A 20,054-nucleotide genomic window follows, 5' to 3' on the forward strand; every position below is an offset into this window, starting at 1 on the left:
GAATAGCAGATTCTTAAAATTCAAAGGACAACAGTCTCTTTTACGTAGCTCCTATTTTTGTTTAAGAGGGGGTGCCATGAGTTGTCATTTCTTTATGCAGGGACGTGTTCTGAGATGCTTGGCTGAGTGTCTGGATGCAGTTTGTCCAGAAAATGATGGATTTATTGTCAATCACAATGTGTTTTCATAGCCGCCGCTGCTAATATCTGATCAAAAAAGCCTCCGCTGGGACAATCTTTTGAACACGGCGGCACATTATATTAAAGGATTATAGATTTATACTTAAAGTTCACACACGCAGGTCATAGAGAGATGGCGGCTTATTTATTGACACGTACACAAAATAGAACACAAAGTAGAATAATGGAGACTCACAATGAAGTCTTCAGTAAACATTTGGCTTCTTTTATGCCCTTCAGTTACATGGATTAAGACTCATAAATATATAGCATTTGTGTGTGTGTGTGTGTGTCTGTGTGTGTGTGCGTGCATGCGTTTGTGTGTAATAGTGTGTGTGTGTAAGCGCCTTCAATTTTGCTGTAAAAGCACAAACAAATACGTATGTAGGTAACCATGTAAAAGAAGCTGATAAAACATGAATAAACAGAGCACATGCTAAGAGAATAAATATGAACATACAATAACACACGTCAAGAATTTGTACTTGTATTGCTGCTCATGGTAAATTATTCTTTGGATTTCGTTTTTTTTCTATCACAAAGAGTGAATGTTTGTCTACATTCTGGAGAGTAAAGTTAACCTGCATATTAAGTTGCTTCCAGGCAGTTTCTTCTAGTCAAGCTTCGCTAAATCTGAGATGATTTTGAGTTTATATTGTTTATATGTATATATAAAATAAACTACAACACAAGATGTCTTTGTATTGACTGACTGTGCAAAAAGATATAAGAACTGTATCAACTATGGGTTCTACAATCGCTGTGTGACTTAAAGTGACGGAGCTGTGTTGCCTTAAAGGAATAACTAAGTGACACCACAGCTGTTGTGGTTAAGTGCTTCTTGTCTTTGAACATAAAAAAAAAGGTAAATCTCTTCAAATAAACGTCCGTAAAGACACACAAACCAAACAGGATTGAAAACCAGACTTTGTAGCGTTTGAAAGGGGAAAAAAGCAACAACAACAACAACAACAACAACAACAACACGCTCTTTCAAATGAAAAAGATGAAACTCGCAGGAAATGAAGCACATCCTGGTTGCGTTTGACTGTTACTGTTGTGTGACAAGTAGATACACACATGGCTTGGTGAGATTGTAGAGTCTATTTGTGCAACTGTTACACAACCTTTTAGCATTGACAGAACACCATAATTGTCTGGTGGTGGCTGCAGCAGCCCCTCTTCAGCAAACAGCTACATAAACTTACTTTAAAAAAAAACAAACAAACAAAAAAACTTAAGTTTGAGGTTGAAGTTGCGAAGCCACATCTTTCTGCTTCAGGTCAAAAAGGCACTTTTTTTTAAAAAATGCGTCTCTTTGAAAAGCAAAACTGAAACACTGCAGATACTAATATATATATATATATATATATATATATATATATATATATATATATATATATATATATATATATATATATATATATATATATATATCACATAGGCACTTAATCATTTACAAATGGTAGCAAAAAAATGACATACAAAAACAATGCTTGGTCCCCTAAAATCCTACGTCGTGGTAGGGTGGCAGGTTTGTTTGCTTGCAACACAACTCAGTCTCGGCGTCTTTTTGTTTGTAAAAAGTCAGTCTCGGGATTTATTCCTTGGATAAAATCTGTGTAAAGGTGTTAATTATATATGAAAAAACAAGGCACGTGTTGGACCCTGGTCATCTGGGCAAGACATTTACATTTGTTCTCTTTGCATTTCCTGTTGTTGCTTCCTGCACGCTGTAGTCCGAGCGTGCACAGCATGGGGTCAGTTTTGCTCCGTGTTTCCCTTCTGTTTTTTTCCTTTTCCTATGTCCCTTTTGGCGGTGAGGGGAAACTACGCGTGGCTGTGGACGGAGATGCTCGACAGGTCGTTCCTGATGATCTCATTTACTGCAAAACAAAAGAGAGAAAAGGATGGTTGGTCTATCGGATGCATTTCAATGATCCCCACATTCAGTCGAGCGTCAAATGTGTCTTGTGTGACACCAAAGTATTGTAATTTGTAGGAAATTATCATATGTTCACAGCAGCACCAGAGTCTAAAATAACCTTTTCTCATTAAACACGACTGGCAACGCCTGAAAAACTTGATAGAAACGTCAGCGTTCACCCAGACCTTTATTTCTCAGCCTCTGTAGATAAATTGAAACGTTTTCTTTTGGAAGCGTAGCCCTTTGGCTTCAATGTACACTCATTTGCCTTTACCCTCCCGCTCAATAAATACTCTTTAAAAGTCAGTCACACCTAAAATGAAGTAAATGTCAAACCAGGCTGTAAAGGGAGTAGCATGCAAAGGCTGCCTCGGGTCTTCGAGGCAGAACATATATTGAGTCAGGTCTCGATGGGTTAAAGAGAATATGTCATAAAATATCATGTCCTGTTTCCTGCCTGCAACATGTGACCCATGCAACATCTCCGGTGAAGGCTTATATCTGATATTTGTGGCACAACAAGCTGCAAACTCATATTGATTAGGTTTATATTATGGTGACTACAAAAAAAAACAAACACATTTTAATCTACTGGGTAATGCAAGGCCGGTGATCGAAAACTCCCACAGCTCATTACACTACCAATTCAGCTCAATGCCACTGGAAGTGTTTCCAGAGAGAAGTGATTAAATCATCGTGGACATGCTTGTTTATTTGTTTTTGTTTTTTTTGTGCCGCGGTTTGTGACCAAAGCACGTCTCATAACGCTGCTGAAGCCAACGTCAGAGATGGGAAATGAACCAAATCTAAGAGTTCTTGGTTCTTGACGTGTTCGTCACTTCTACGTTTTCTCCACAAACACGTCTGCTGTTGTGTCACGGGATTTGCAGTGTTTCCGTAATGTGCTGCATTATGTGAGTTTTTCTAAAGACTGTGTTGTCAAGCTGATGAAGATGTCTTAAAGCCACCTCAACAGTTGGATAAGCCTTTTCATCTTCTCATGAAAAAAGATGGTTTTCTTCTCTTCCGTTCGTTTTTTTTGTTGTTGTTGTTGTTATTTTGTGACTCCATACTGCAGAGTTCCAGCCCTGTCGATTTAGCTTGAAGTCAATGGAGACCCACGGCTTCTAATGACTAACAACAACAACAAAAAAGCCCTAAAATGTCCATTTGCAGAGTTTAGGAGCACTGTCCAGTATAATCCACGTGTTCTTTATCAAAGTACTTGAAAAACCATACTACTTCCCTATTGGGTGTAGTATCGCTTTAATTTTCTTGAGTTTTTTAACGATTTGAATGCTTTAAACAGTTAAATTGACATATTTATGTATCTAAATATCCGGCAGCCATGGAGCGGCTATAGCGTGAATGTCTTGTGTTCCTGTGGACTCATCACACCTCCGCGGGGGACATTTCAGCGTCGAGTTGAAAGCATGCTGATGCGAGCGAACCAGCCCGGTAAATTTGGTGCTGTTAAACGTCCTCAAAAGGACACCGCCGAGTCATGTGGTCATAACTGAGCGACACCTTCATATAATCATTTTTTCCCCCACTGGTGATCTGAACATTCACGGGTGGAACTCTCTCTGGTGTTTCCCCACCAGCGCAAATAAAAAGCGACACACACTTGTGAGTAATCTCAACAGAATAGCTGAATACGTGAAAGGCCCAGATTGTTTTCATCGGGAGAGATGACGCAACACCTGCGAAGGATCCAGGTGCGCTTGTTTATCTGCTTTTATCAGCTGTGTTCTAATGCTGCCGGAGGAGGATCCACAGGCAGGCTGAAAATTAAAAAAAATCCGCAGAAATCAACAGAGACAGCGACACATTTTCTTGTCCAGCTTTTACTTTACATCTGTAAGCTTATTTATTGCTTCAAGAGATAGTCCGCGTCCTCTTTAATTAACGTCTAACATTTAAATCTGCCTCTTGGTTCAGGTCTAAGAAGGATGAGAAACGTGAGAGAGGAAGGGGAAGACTCCTGGGCTGGCCCCGAGAGGCCGAGCCAGCAGACCAAGGGAGGAATTCCCTCTGACTGGACCAGTCTGAAAAAGCAGCCTGGAAACTCGAGATTTCCCTCCACACAATGGACTGTTATTTTGTTTTCTTTTATTTCCATCACAGGCAGCAGAGCGGCCCTTTCCTCAGTGACCCAGCACTGGCACTGCTGCTTCCTTCCAGAAATATCGCTCACTTCCTATCGCAAAACAGATGACAGGGTGTACGTGCCTCGAAATAATTCTTCACCGAGAAATCTTGAGCTGTTTCGAAGTGTGTGGGAGGCTGCCATGGCGAAACAACAAAACAAATGTGTAATCAACACCATAAGATTCTGAAAAATAACGGAGGGAAGAACTCAAAGTACAGCCCCAACTAAAATATAAAAGGCCGGATCGCCACAAAAAGGTTCACAGTGGCCATGAAATATTTGTCAATGAAATGTACAGTTAAACACAAGCTAACAAAGTACTATAACTTTGAAGGAAAACAGAGAAGAGTACAGTGACAGTACTGTCGGCATAACAAGGGATTCTGCCAGTGTATTGCCAGGCTCGTGGTTAGTCAGACCTAAATGCAGCAGGATCATGTATTTTTCTCGGCCAGCCAGGAAGTTAGGATCACCGCCGGTTCTCTCTACCGAAACCCAGTGGCATTATCAAATTGGATCTTAATTTACTGCTGAAATTAAACTCTGTGGTGAGCAAAAGCTACTTTCTGACACAAGATCACGTTAAAAACCGCCCTGTCAGGCTTGAAGTCACACATTTGTGTCCGAACCGCCCGTGGTTTGGACCAATCGGGGAGCTTTGAGGAGGTAAGGGGTGTGGTTCAGCTGTGACACCGGCGAGAAGGGACTGTTGGTCAGAATAAACAACGGTGACTCCCTCAGAGGTTAGCATAGATGCTGCTGAGATGTTTTCAGTCTTCCGCATCAGTTCGTCGATCCGACTGGACGTTAGCCAACAACAGACGCACGGTTCATCCGATCACCTCCTCAGCGTTTTACAAAAGCATCCAGAAGTTTCCCAAACTGTTTCAAAGGGCGACTTGTGATTAGCTTCCCCGTCTTTGGCTACAAAACCCGATACAGTGATAAGAGGTAGCGTTTGAATGATAAAGTCACCAAGCGAGTGCAGGGTGATGAATCTAGACAAGAAGTTAATGTGTTTAGCTTGTTGATTGTCTGCTATTAATAAAGGAACAGGAAGAGTGCTTGAGAGGTCTGATAACTGCATCTCACATGAGTGTGTCACAGAACCACATGGACACACTGAACCTATTACGTGAGTATGAGCGCTGGGTGCGATTCACGGCAATATGTGTTTGAGAAGAAGTTCGTGTGCGTGCGTGTGCGCGCGCGTGCGTGCGTGCGTGTGGAGGGAAGGGGGGTTCTCAGCAGTGAAATTTATACTCAGGTGCTCTAAATCATTTCTTCTTGATTTACTGGTTCATCAGAGGGCCAAGAAAATGATAAACTCATCCGCCAGGTTCAAAACAGTGCTCTTAAAAGGACAAACCAGATGGTCTTATCACACTTACTACACCAACTACCCACAGCATACTTGACTTTTCACTTTTTTTTTATGATATTATTGGTAAGATGCTGTCCAGCAGCAGCTCGTTCAGTTTGTTCTTCCTGGGTTTTAGCCAATATAAACAGATATTATTCGAGACTTAGTTACCCCAGAGTGAGAAAAGGTGGTCTCAACTCATTTCAGTCAGTCAATTTGAGTTTTAATTTCATGCGAGAGCTGTTGATCACTCACTGTCGTTCAAATACAATCAAATGGCCGCCGCGCCATGCCGACGAAGCTTTTAAGATAGTTTGATGTTGCGGTAAGACGTTCCTGCGGAGCGTACGAAGTCACGAGAGGCCGTAACCGCCACCCTGAACTCTGGAGTCCATGATTCCACTTCCATCATCTTAGAATGTCAGAGAAAGCGAGATTCTTTTTTGACCGATCTCAGCATAAGGACAACATGTTGCCACCAGACCTGGGAATGTGAGAACATGACCAATAACACCAGAAGACACTGAAACTAGGAGAAATAAACAGTCAAACCTCATCTCCACCCTCCTACAGTCTGACGCTCCGCTGCCATGTGTGTTCTTCCCGGCCCAGACTGAACTGACTGACCTCCTCGCCTGTATTTGATCTGGCTTTGACCTTCTGCGCATCTGGAGGTGGAAGGATATAATCTTTGAGTTCAAACCTCAAGGGGACGTCATTACGCCGGCTTCTCGGAGCGCACATCAAGGCAGGATGGCGGCTGTAAATTTAGTTCATCAGGACATCGTCAGACATTCACAACATGTTATCGTCTGTCTGGTAACCATCAAAATCATATATGAATTCTGACACTAGGACAGGTTTTTTTTTTGTTTTGTTTTGTTTTAAAATTTTGAATCCTGATGCACCACATGTGATAGAAAAGCCTTTCACTTAATAATGAAAAGGTAAAAAGACATAACTCAGAGGGATCACATGATTTAAAACCAAGCAGCATGAATCATGGCCCTGCGAGGGCCGCGTCATTTCCTGTTTATACTTCCGTTACCATGGCCCACTTTTCATTGTGCCACCACATTTGATACAGAGGATCTAATTGAGAAGAAAATATCAATCTATTGATCTCTAAGTGTGTTTACAACACAGTTCTAAAAATAGTCCAAGCAACAGCGTGGCAACTGTGGCGTGCAGCTCTCTGGTCACATTGATTTGCTAAAAAAAAAAAAGCTGCAAACACGTCGACGGCCGGGATGAGAGAATCCTAATCTCAGAGTCCTCCCTCTGTTTAGATGATGGGATCACTATTAAATATAGATCCAATTAAACTGACGTTTAAATATGAAACTATTTCACACCCTAAGTGGCTGAGAAGGAGAGTCATCAGTGGGTGTTTGTCCAGTGGGGGTTATGGATGTTCTGATTCTCATTTACACAAATATGCCCCCGCAAATTATCCCTGTCACTGAAGAGTCTCTTGATCAAAACAACAACAACAACAACAACAACAAAAAGGCACATTCTTGTGTCGGAAATCGCGTAGAACCGCAAGACTCAGGCAGAAATCACGATCACAAATGAAATGTTATATTAATGACGAACAACGTTGTGGTCGTTTGACACATTTGCATGTTGAGCTGTTCCAGTTTGTGGCTGTAGGAGCTGAGATTGTGTTGGTTCTTGACGCTGATACCATCGAAAGCTCCGGGAAAGCTACTGGATGGAGGCGAGTGATTGCATTTGCAGCTGTTGCCGTTTCCAGGGCAGAAAAAAAAAAAAAGACCTTCGGTTACTGAGCCAGCACGTCCTTAAACAAACTCCAACTTCTGATGAAGATGGTGAGAAATGCCTGAATGCTCTGAAAAAGGTTTTAAATGGACCCGGTGGAGAAATTGTTTTGTCTTGTCTAGATGGTCAGGAATGAAACTGGAACCTCAGACACGAACATTTTAGAACAATAGTTTTAAAAAATGTGTTGGTATTAAACAATGAGGGCAGATAATATGTGTTGAACGCTCAGTAAACCGTGTATCTGTGGTCACTCATAGCCAGTGGGACTCTATGCTTCATACTTAAATTATTCTCTGCTGGTATTTTATGCGACTAATGTTCCCGTTATTTGAGCGGAGGGAAGGTGAAGTTTGATATGAAGTAATCCAGGAACTGCTTTCCTGTCCCAGGGAGGTCTGCAGGAGCTGGCGCTGACTGATACAGGCCGACTCTCCAACCAGGAAACCCCGAACAAATGAGGAACTCCCAAACAATTAGCAGGACGGTACTGTTTGCCTCATTAAAGGCTGAAACGCGTCAACCTGATCCGGCTTGTGATAACACAACACTCCCGGAGAAACGACAATCCGGCCAGATATGCGACAGAGAACGATGTGAATAACGTGGTAAGAACGGGTGAGACAATGAGAGAAAAAAAATAAAGGCCTGGGGCAGAAAACACCACAAATCCCCCAGTTTACTGCCACGTCAAGTCCAGGCCACAAGCCACGAGATGTTCTTGGCCCACATAATGAGGCTCCTACTGGGTTACTGCGAGTCAGTCCCACAGAGCGGTTCTGTAGTTTACCACAGCTTTTGCCTATTTATTTGTTTATTTCCTCAAAAACCAGGTAGAATTTCTTTTGAAAATGTCTTAACAATGGCATTTTTGAAACTTTGTGGGCCTTAAAAGACAAAAGAGCAGGTTATTACCACAGCGCTGAAGGTCAGTCGCATGAGTAATCAGTACAGTCATGTTGTCATGCTCGTCCTCCATATTGTAATTTTACACCTCTCGGCTCTGTGAGTACATGTCCTCTGGTGCTCTTCCTGAGGTTTCATCTATATTATTTTTCCCATGTCAAATGTTTGTGGTGGGAAATGTTCCTCAGGTCTTTTTCCAAAGCTCCTAAGATGAAGGGTGTTGTATGCTGAACAGACTAAAAAGCCTTGTGAGGCAAATAAGTGACTAAATAAAAGGAATCGACAATTCTGCACTCCAACAATCCTGCAGTTTTAGAGGGCGATGACATGTTGTGTTGTGTAGATTTTACTGCAAATTGTGGTTTCCATAAATGTTTGGGGCCCGTACGTTCATATTAATACACTTGGAAGTCCACCCATTCTCTTTTGGAAACGTTTGTGATCTACAATGTGACTGCGAAGCTCCTCCCATTTCGCCCTTCGCAAAGTCTCGCATTGAAGTCGAGTGCTAGCTGAAACAAGCTAGCAGGCCACGAGTCAGCTCAATAACAGGCTCCCGCTCTCTCTGCAGCGTCGCCGAGGTGCTCCACTGCTGATATGAATGAAAATAAGAAAAAATACAGTATCAGCCTGTGAAGACAGTTGTATGAACGACAGGTGTCATTCTCTCTCCCCATCATACAAGACTCAGCACCAAACATCTCGTGTGAGTATGTGAGAGACACTGCACTGACAAATTCATCGATAACTGGCAACAAATGAAATATTTAGCTGGTCGTGCATTTCCTCTGAGGGTTTCTCAATTTCGTCAATTTTTTTTTAAATTTTTTTTTTTTATTCTTAACACAATAATTTCCCTTGCAGGATCAATAAAATGTCTAAGTTTCTTGCGATGTGTGGACAACTGGAGAGAGATGGTGGTATTACTGACAAATTCACTCTAAAATACTTTTCCTATCATCATCTAAAATTTCTGGTCATCAATTTCCATCTAACAAGGCCACAACACACCATAAAAATGCATTTCGTAATACTTTTTGGCTCAAGTTTACCTTCAAAATGCACGTTTTGCTCATGTTACCTCACTGCTGACAAAAGTCTTCGGCACACTTCTGTGCAGTATAACGTACGACTTTGGCTACAACTTCCAGACTTTCCCCGAGCCAAAGGGAAGTATGCAAACCTCTCCAGTCAGCAAGTTTTATGGTTGCGTGGCCCGACTCCATCTCCCTCAACCTCAGCAGCAGTTTGGACTGTGCACCCTGCAGCCTATAGCTCCGGCTCCGGGCCAGACAGCATGATTCAGAGTTTCCATGAGCAGACATGTTTGTAACCTTTGAGGGGACGGTGTTAAAAAAAAAAAAAAAAAAAAGAAGTTTAAACAGAGGGGGATCCTGTTGAGTGTGAGAGAGCTGAATAAACAGGGATAAAATTAAAAAAAACAAAAACTGGAAGATCAAAAACATCTGATTGTGTCACTTTCACTTATAAATGATGTTTACTCTGGCTCTTGAACGAGAGTAAGTGGTTAAACACCTCAGGATATATCACTTAAATTATTCTTGTCATAAAAATAAACGTACGCGAGTTATGTTCAGTAAAATGGAAACAATTAATGCCTGGCTTCTGTACATAAAGCACAGATCATTACACAGGTCTCAGCTCCTCAATATCGTTAAGATATCGTTGTCTGACTTTTTACGAGCAAGGAATTACAGTAACATCACACCTGAGTGAAGCCATAAAGCAAAAAAAAAAAAAAAAAGACGCCAAAGCTTTAATGATGTGAGAAGCCACATGAAGATTGGAATGCTTGGTATAATTGGCCAATGAAAACAAGTGTAATTTGGGGCCCAGAGCTTAAGAAATATCCATTATGGTTATAGTGGCATACTTAATACCTATTATACCTTTAAACTACACCTGGTTCAAGCCTCAGGAGACGCAGGCGGTGGTGCCACCAGCTAGAACATTATTACAAATCAAATCCCCATTGACACAGCTCCAGGCAGCCAAATAGTCCCACAGACAGAGCTAACAAGTGTTAATGTATTTACCCAGACTCTGCAGAGGAAGTGGCATGCGAGCAGTCTGAGAACGTCTACGTCTGCGGCCCAACAACAGCGTCTCATTCGCCATCGCGAGGAAGCCGGTCCAGACGATTCAGCGGGGGCTCTGGTACCAGATCAAAGCCTTGCTGCTCTGTCTGCTGATAGACGCTGGTTAGTGTTTCTTTATCTACTTCACTGCTTTCCTCCCCGGGACTTGCACAGAGCCAGCCACTGTTGTTTTTTGCCCCGAGGAAGATCATTTATCCAATTTATTTCGAATCAGCGTGGCCAGAGCACATGGCCCCCAAACCTCAGCGGTGAGCGCAGCAGCCGAGACCGGTGAGATCATAAAGATTGTGCTCCTTAAATCTCGCTGTACGATAAATAAAAAGGGGGTCACAAAAAAAAAAAAAAAAAAAAAACCCACAAAAAAACTGCATTAATAATGAGCAGGGTTGTCTCATTCAGGGTTGGATGCCAGATATATCAAATGGTGTGACCACCAGGGTTCTTTGATTTAACAACCGCAGGAGTTAGACGGTAAAGCAGGATGACAGCAATGGAAAGAAGAAACGAAAGAAACCACAAGAGTGGAGGAGTTCATAAAGATATTTAAAAAAAATGTATATACCCTTCATAGAGGATGTAAGTCTTAAAACCTGGGAATAAGTTGGTATTGATGAACGTCTCTTGTCTCAGAGTCGCTGAGTTGTCAGGTGAACGCCTGAAATGAGGTCAGTGGAACAAGACAGCTTAAGCTATTTAAACATTTTCTTCTACGGTGTAAACTACACGGTTACATACCTCACTCAAGCATTTTGAAGCCTTTTACGCTAAAAAAACATTGCCGCACAAAAAAGAGAAGAAGTGCAGGGCCAGTTGTCACACGGCGTCGTTCGCCTTCTCATATCTGACGCTGGCAGCCCACGCTATCACAAAAGTGCTGCTCATTTGTGAGGATTATTTTGTGAAACAGGCCTGTGACTCTCATAAAGGTTCGTTCACCGCAGAGTTTATTTTCAGCAATGCTGATGTTAACTTCCCACAGTGGCCTACAAAATGACATCATCCCTGCGGCGCTCTGTTCACCTCCGAACAAGCACTACTCCTCGGATAGTGGTCTGACATGGATGCAAACACCAGTGCTTACAACAACACGAGTGAGACAGCTGCTTGACGCAAAAAAAACGATGACTACAAAGGCAACGTCACAAAGTTTTTGACTCGCTGATTAGAGTTTCCACCGCTTGGTCGGGAGACGTTTTCTTATGAACATCTAACCATCAAAATTAAATGCAGAGTAAAAAAAAAAGAGCTCCTGGCCGTTACCTTGATCAAAAACTGCAAGCGGCACCTGAGGGTATATTTTGTGTACTGGAGGGAAATATTTCCATTGCTGGGTTTGGAAATACAATTTTAGTACAATAATAAAATGCTTTTCACTCACCGTCATCAAGGTACATCTGGTCCAGTTCCTGTGGTTCTTGCTTGATGCTGACGGCCAGTGTCGGGGGGCTGCCGTCCTCCTGCATAGAAGAACGCCCCCTCTCTGGCACCTTGGGATGCTGCTGGGCTCCTGGGCTGCTGCTGCCGCTCACCGGCTGTGCTGGGGTCATGCAGTGGGTCGGAGAGAAGGGCGCCTCAGAACCTGTGCCGGGAGTGGAGGGCTGCGAGACCGGTGAGGACGAGGAGCTGCTGGGTGGGTAGAGGCTCGGCGGCTGGTAGCGCCCAGGTGTCTCCTGGATGATGGAGACGTGAGGGATGGGAGACTGCGGGCTCAGGTGTTGGACAGCTGGGCCGGCAGGGAGGCACTTGGAGAAGGGCGGCGGCGACAGGTCGTGAAGTTTGGGGCTTGTGCTTGGAGAGGAGGAAGGGGGCAGTGATGAAGGCTTGCTTGCCAATCTCTGCTGACTGACAGAGTAAGCCCCGCCCACAACACATGGCCTGAGGTCAGAGGTCATCATTGGGGTCATGACCTGAGAGGGGAAGTATGGCTTTTGGTGTAAAGGCAGGCTGGGTCCGTGCTGGGCGCACACCAGAGGGGCGTCGTAGTCGTCATGCGGCTCCGTTTTTATTGTTGGAACTGAGGGAGAACAGAAAGAAAAGCTAAATGAGTAAAGTCATATTCCAACCTTCCTGCAAGTGTGAGTGAGTGGGTTTGTGGCTAGGATACCCAGTGCCAAACAAACACTCTCATCAATGAGACTCTGTGTCTGGGCTGGAGCTCTCCCACCCTGCTGAAAATATTCACAAAACTAGAAAAAAAAAAAAAAAAGCCAAAAAAAAAAGCAGGAAAAAGGGATGACTCATCAACACGAGAAACATCCAGCTCCTTCTGTAACAAATGCTTCTATTTTCTTTGGATGCTGCCCTGGTGATAATATCTAAATGTGCGATATGAAATATGTTGCTGCAGCAGCAGCTTCATGCTCAGCAGGGTTTCAATGATCTTAAATAAATTATCACTCACTCACTGACAGCAAAGCAAAAGTGGTTGAGGAAATACTGCTCTAAAAGACAAAATGGTGGCCTCGTGCTCGCGGTGCGGGTCTGCGTGTGAGGGTTACGGTGACCACACAAGTGAGTGCAAATGCGGCATTTTTGCTCTCAGTCGCTGGGATCTTGGCCGCCACGTTCAGATTCCATGTTGCACACCAAGTTGTAAAATGTGGACCTGCTGCGGCTCAGAAATCAATCTTATATAACAAGCGATTCAGTTTCAGCAGTTACAACCATCTGATCACTGCGACGCTCAACTGGATCTATTTCTTCTTTTTGGGAAGCTGTTTGACATTACAGTACGAAGCAGGAGTTTGAAGCTGAGCCTCCCCCTTTCTGGGTTTTTTTTTTTTTATTATTGCACTGGTAGTTTTTGTGATTCTGCTCATTTATAAGGGGAATCTCTGGAAAGATTTTTTTTTTGGTTTAAAAAAAAGGGTTTAATTAAAGTGAGAGGAGTGAAACGAGGACGTGTCACGCCTTAGCTGACGCTTCTACAGTCAGTAACGGTAAAAGAGGAACTGTGATGGGATGGTTACTTCAACCACAGGACTAAAATAGTGTATGCACCCCTATTCTGGGCCCGTTTGGAGGAAGTGTGTCTGCCTGCCTGTGGAGAATGGGCAGAAAGGGGAGCAGAAGAAGCGTTGCCATAGAACGGAGGGTTTCCGGAGTGTGAAAATCAGTCGTGTGTACTTCATATCCCCAAATAAATCTGTTGTTTTTGGTAAAAAAAAAACAAAAAAAAAACAAAAAAAAACAAACTGCTGTAACACCTGCAGCTACAAGAGCAAAAAAAAAAAAAAAAAAAAAAAAAAGAGTCAACATGACGTGATTTTTTTTAAAACGTAGGAAAAACTGAAATTTATTTACATCTCATTATTGAAAACTGATCACTTTTTCCATCCATGTTTTCTCTCAATCTGCTCGCTGACTTTTCTCCTTTTTCAAGAAGATTGGCAGATCCCCCCCACCCCCCCCCCTCACTGGCTTGTTGCCTCTGTAGCGATCACCCTTTAGGAGACACTGAGCAGACTAGCTGTCCCCACGGTCCGTTCCCTCCCTTGTACTCCCAGCGTCTCGAGGACAATGCTGCACTTTCACAGCGGGGCAACTCCGTCGCCCACGTACAGGGCTGGGCCAGTTCAGCTGAATCACAGCTTTGAACCACCCACTGGATGCTCGCTCCAAGCCCGGAGCGCAATTTAGCAGTGGTTTCTGCATTTCAGTTGGTGGGTCAGTGTTTATATTTAGCTTGGCAATAGGTTTCTTATTCAAATAATATGCTTTTCCCATGCCCCTTTCCCCACCCGTAGATCCAGTCCTTGCAAATGTTCATGCAGCAACAGGTACGGAAAATAACAGATTTTATGGATTTTTTTCTTTTTACAACGGAGGAATAATAGCATTGCTTTGTTCCTCCCTTGAAAACCACTTGACAAGGGGAATACAAAACGTTTGCGCTATTCTTAAGATGTAAAATACGGTTATTAGTCTGAGAAATGAAAGAAAAGAGCAAATAAGAACTTTAAACCGAAAGAAAAGCAGAACGAAAGTAGTGTCACAACAAGCACAAATACCCCTCCAAAATGTTTGCATGGAAATTTGCAAAATCTAATTTTGTCGTATTTTGTGCACGGCTGCAAGCCATGAAAAGACCACAGTTTCAGCTAATTTCAATTTACGGAAATATACATTTGACCGCTGACTCCTTCGCTTGACATCATGCCTCCAGCTCATCGCCAGCAGAGTCAGTCTGTTGCCAGCGAGCATCCCAATGAAGTCAAGGATTCATATGTGGGCTTCAGGGAACGGGCTAGCATTAGCATCAAATGTAGAACCAGATTAGATTAAATACTGCGCAGTTAACTCGAGCTCAAAAACGCTACATAGCAACGAGGATAATTCACAACAGGTGTGTACATTTCTCATGATGACAATCCACATGTGGATTTTTCTCTGGAGAGAAATGTGTCTGAACTAGAAATATGAGACCGGACATCTGCATAAGAATGTTTTAACGGTGAAACCCACAACAAGACGAGGCCGATTTAGAGGCCCAGAACCGTGAACTGCCAACATGTTCATATTAACATTTACCACTGGAGGGTACGTAGGTGAAGCGCTGATACTGGCTTCTTTTCCTCTTGCCGTTGCAAACGTAGAAGTTCACGTGGACGGGAGTAGAGAGTCTTTGGTTCCGGTAGGGAGGGATTTCAACCAGGAGCGAATTCTGCAATGCAGAGGAAAAATATACTTTTAGTATATTGTGTAGTTGGTGTCTTGATTATAAAGGCACTTTGATGAGCACACACTTCACCAATAAGCCCTTTCTTGCATGTTTTTGACATTTCAACAGTTCATACTTGTCTAACATTGCTTTGATGAAGTGTAAATGTTTAAATTAAGCACATACATTTAAATACATTTGCTCAGACGTCCTTTTGAAAACTGACTTAAAGTCAGTTAATTTGTCTTAAAAGCCATTTCTCTGGTTCCCTCTTTTCAGGGTTTATTTAACTTATATTTAACATTGCGTTATATGACAACTTAAGTCAACAACCCTGAGATTTTGATGACTTCGTTAACTGCTATTCGTCCAACTGACTCAAGTTTGGCTGCAATGTAAAACAGATACCTGACCGGGGGGGAAAAAATGGGCTCCTGGATGACTCTACTCGTCTTCATTCATTAATTTATTTGTATAGAAATTCGCAAAGTGTATTAAGGGCAAAGACTTGCCAAATAATCCATTAAATCAAGCTCCAGTCTCTTTCGTTCCTTTAAAAACAGACTGAATGTTAGTTTGTTTTGGGTGTGGGGACTGAAATCTGCAAATCTGGATGTAATTGCAAACGAGCCACAAAGAGACCATGAAATAAAGTTTTGAAGAGCAGCGGTTGTTTGCACAGTGAATAACTCAGCTGATGTGAATACAGTGGATTTGGGAGTGTCTAGATAGTTTATTTCCCGAGCAGCGTTTCCTGCTGTCTGAGGACAGTGTCAAGGTTCAGCCTGTGGCCATATCAGACCCACATGTGGGTGTTTGTGTGCATGTGTGAACACATAAATCAGAGTGTGTTGGAGGTGCTGCTCAGTAGCCTGGGAGGAAGTCGTACGTCTACAAAACTGCGCTTTGGACAACGTCTGGCCCTGACGCGTACAGGTGAGGACCTGACACACGTTATATTAAATCACTACAGTCATAAAGTCAAGTGAAGCCAGATGAGGCTTCTCGACTTTTCTTTTTCAACGTAATCCTTCTTCCCTTCGGAGAATACGCTGATAAAAACTCTGGAAATGGTTCGCCATTCGCATCGTGCTGAAGTTCAACTGTGTCCAGGTTGAACAGACCTAATATTTCACTGGTTTTAGCACGAGTGTTCATGAAAAATAGGCTTATTTAAATCCATGCACTGGTGAAATCACTCACTTGCTTTTTGATAGTTTTATATGCACATGTGTTGGGCTGTAAAAACATCTCAACCCACCGAGGACCGCGTGGACCTTTAATCTGAGTAAAACGCAGGAAAACGACCAAAACGTGAGCAGAGATGTTTTTACTTGACAGATTTTTCTCATATAGAGTGGGACGGGGTGAAGAGAAACAGACAAATTGAGCATGGGGGAACCTTTTTTGGACTCCGAGCTTGAGTGCATCAAGACCATTTGTCTAAGTTTATGTGCACGATCTGATGTATCAAATTGTAAAATGAAAGATTAATTATCCGAATCTCCTCTCCTCCGGGGCAGGTCAGTCTGTGCAGGTGACGGAGACAGTGAGGTATTCTGAATTCCTGGTATTCTCTGTGTTGTGGTGCAAAAGCAGAGGTTCAATTGGCCCAAGCAGCGCAAGTGTTTAAAATGGGACCAGTCCAGCAGACTGGGTTGAGTGGGAAGAGAGAGGGGGCCTTTGTCTATTCACACGGACAGATGTGTCCCAGCAGTTACTGTGTATATATGTGTGTGTGTGAGTGTGTGTGTGTGTGTGTGTGTGTGTGTGTGTGTGTGTGTGATGACGCTTGGAGCAGGTGCAGCACCTCACATAGAGACACCCTCTAATCCCCTTGTCTATCCCCCCTCGACTCCCAGTCCATCTCCCCCTGACTGTCCCAGGCCAAGACAGGACGCGCTGCCAAGCACAGGCTCAGATGGAAGGTTGAACTTTTTAAAACCTTTCCACACGTATGAAACGCACCGCAGCCTCATCACGGTCGCTCTTTCATGCGTGCGTGAGTGTCCTTAATTTTGTGCATATCCCTCCTTCGTTTTGTTTTTTGTTGCTGTTGTTGATGTTGGAGGGTATTGTTTGAATTAATTTTACTACTTCTGTGGATTGTGGTCAAAAACCGCATTTGCCTTGAACTGTGTTTCAACGGCAAATGACGTTATCCTGTGCATGGTGCTGAAAGGTGGCGGCGTGGACGTCCAGCCAGGAGCTGGATCGCAGACTTAATGAAGAAAACAAAGGGAGAGAACCTGCACTCTGGAAATAAAAAAAACATTTCAAAACTTTTCCGTCTTTCCACTGTGGTTTCCAATCCTCCTTAAAAATGTCAATACACCAAAAAAAAAAAACAAGTGATAAGAAGCTGCTTTTATCTATTTCTGTTTTATACAATTAATCTTTATATTTTCCCTCCTCTTTCCTCCTTTGCTATCCTCATCAACTTAATAGTAATAATAATAATAATAATTATTATTATGATTACTTTTTAGGGATGTACACAACATCATTGGGGTGGGGTGAGTGAGGGGTCAAATATTTGTCGTGTCATTTTTCTGTATGTGCTTTTGCATTTAAAATCACTCATGTTTTTGCAATGATTTGACATGATTTTAATCATCAGATATACGGTATATGTTTCGAGACATTTAAAACTTTTTTTTGTTGTTGTTGTTTTTTTTTGTCTATTTCCCCTGAATTTTTTGGGTTTTTTTGTTCTGCTCATTCAAATGTTTCTGCTTAGAAACTGAAACGACGAAAAAAACAAAATACATTTCTAATATTCAATAACTGATACTCAGACAACTCAAGACACTTGATGGATCCGGAATATGAAAGAGGTTTGACAACTTTCGTTCTGGCCTGCTACAAACTATTTGAAAATACATAAATGATTGAAGACAGCTGTTTCATCCCCAGCGTTTCTTCCTGAGGAGAGAAGAGACGTGTTATGAAAACAATGTCATGTTTTACTCACAGGCTTTGAGGTGTCTCTATCAACCTTGGCCTCAGTCTCCCATAGGTGGTGACCATCTATAAAAAAAAAAAAAGAAAAAAAAAAAGAGATGGAAGGAGTTTAGTTTTGACAAACCAGAAAATTGTCCACCTTTCTGGCTCCACATTGAAGTAAAGAACTGGTTATTATTATCTGTTACATCACTAATATAAAAAACAGCTACAAAGAGCCAAGGGTATCGCAAACGTCATACCAGAGACCATTTGGTCAAACCGTCTGACCCGCAGCTCATGAGCTCATATCCTCAGCCTAACTAACCTGAGACAGAGAAGAGAGACGACAAAGTCCCAGACGGAAATCTGATGCAATCCTTTATAAAAAAAAAAAAAAAAAAAAAAAAAAAACCCGAGTCATACCAAAGGGATGATCTGTGGATGAGAGAAACCTTGACTTCATGGCGGCGTGTGGAATCCCAACATACTGGAGCAGCTGGTGGACTCGTTAATACACAACGACTGGAAACTGACAACTCGCCTTCTTATTTTGTGTGTTTTCACAGGAATCTTTCCGCTATCCTCATACAACGATGTTTAAATGCTATTTGCCTTCTTCTGCTAGCCCGTTTTTTTTTTTTTTCTTCTTTTTTTTCTGTTAAATCTGCCACAATAAAGAGGTTTTCCCATCAGGCAATAAACAAGAACATCATAAGACAAGCCGCAGCAAGATTTGGCTTAATGAGCTGTGAGGAAAACTAGATTTTTACAATTTATTAAGCACAGAAGGAACCATTCACCTCATTAACAAGACTGTGAGAAGAAAGTCCGCTGGGGAAGAAAAAAATAACCGCCATGTGGGCTGCTCAACATGACCGCCTGCATGTTTGATATGTGGAGCATCTGAATTGAGCCGGCAGCACATGTGCAGATGGATGGAGCGCTGATGGAGGTGGTGACACTTGGCACTGACAGCTTCTATTATGCCTGAGAAAACACTGGAAACCTGCCCTCCTCTCTCCCGTTTCACTTTCCTTCGCTGGCTGTCAATTTTTGGATTTGTGTTTGATCTGCTGATCTCCAGGAGAGATTAACTCATTTGTTTAATATCTCCTCTCCTCCTGTCTGCATGTGTGTGTGTGTGAGAGAGAGAGAGAGAGCAAGAGAGAGAGAGAGAGAGAGAGAGAGAGCGTGTGAGTTTGTATGTGGCTAGGACTCACGAATAATACCACAAACCAGTGTTGTAGCCAAATCTTTCGAGAGAAACTGTGCACAAATATTGTTAAAGTGATACTTCACCCCCCCCCCCAAAAAAAGTGTATTTTGCCTTCCAGGTACTCAGAACAAAGAAATACTTCACATATTCGCTTTCAGAGACAGGTGCAGAAAGGCAAGTACATGTCTGAATTTCCTAAAATAAAAGGTCACGGTCTAAAAATGTCGCAAAAATAATAGATATTCTGCAAGTTTAAGACGGTTGGCCTCAAAAAATAGATGTTTTTCAGCTCAAATTTTTTTTTTTTTTTGCTGCTGCTGCTGCTGCTGCTGCTAACAACAGCTACGGCAGCAAAACAACCGCAAAACTCCCCCAAAGTGTCACTTTACGAACAAACACATCCCCAGTATAATCCACATCTGCTTTATTCAACTGTCAATAATCCACAGTCTTCAATTTGAGTTAAAAACAAATCCAACGTGACGCTTGACAACACACTTTCTTACGCTACCGTGAACGAGCATGAACGAGCAGCTCAGCTGAGGGCACCAGCTGGTCCTGTTCGTTCAGCGCTGAACCAGAAAGTGTTATGGTGACTCTGGTTTGCAGAGAAATCCTTTTGATTTGAGCTAAAAACAAAGTATTTGGACAGTTTTACCGTTGTTTTGTTGTTGTAGCTGTTGTTAGCAACAAATCGCCACTGGCCTAAAGCTAAGTTCATATGGATGGGAACTGCTTTTGTTAGTTTGAAGTTCAAATCGAACCGATCGGCTTGTGTTATTCAATTTCAAAAGTATCAT

At 42.5% G+C, this 20,054-nt stretch overlaps 1 protein-coding gene across 2 annotated transcripts in view; it reads right to left on the reverse strand.

The window, feature by feature from the left end:
* Nucleotides 1-1,625: 1,625 nt before the first annotated feature.
* LOC147240430 (nuclear factor of activated T-cells, cytoplasmic 1-like) overlaps nt 1,626-20,054 on the reverse strand; it is a 40,587-nt gene continuing 22,158 nt past the window's right edge. For both annotated transcript variants that reach the window (XM_086193914.1, XM_086193915.1), the window contains 4 exons: nt 18,067-18,122; nt 14,963-15,095; nt 11,811-12,446; nt 1,626-2,065 (listed from right to left, as the gene is read on the reverse strand). In XM_086193914.1, coding sequence (XP_086050040.1) covers nt 2,010-2,065; nt 11,811-12,446; nt 14,963-15,095; nt 18,067-18,122 — 881 coding nt within the window. In that variant the 3' untranslated portion in view covers nt 1,626-2,009. The remainder of the gene's footprint in view (nt 2,066-11,810; nt 12,447-14,962; nt 15,096-18,066; nt 18,123-20,054) is intronic.

The sequence above is a fragment of the Aulostomus chinensis genome, chromosome 22 (genome assembly GCF_037954235.1).
Source record: "Aulostomus chinensis isolate RoL2024-O1b breed Wild chromosome 22, RoL_Achi_v1.0, whole genome shotgun sequence".
Lineage (NCBI taxonomy): Eukaryota > Metazoa > Chordata > Actinopteri > Syngnathiformes > Aulostomidae > Aulostomus > Aulostomus chinensis.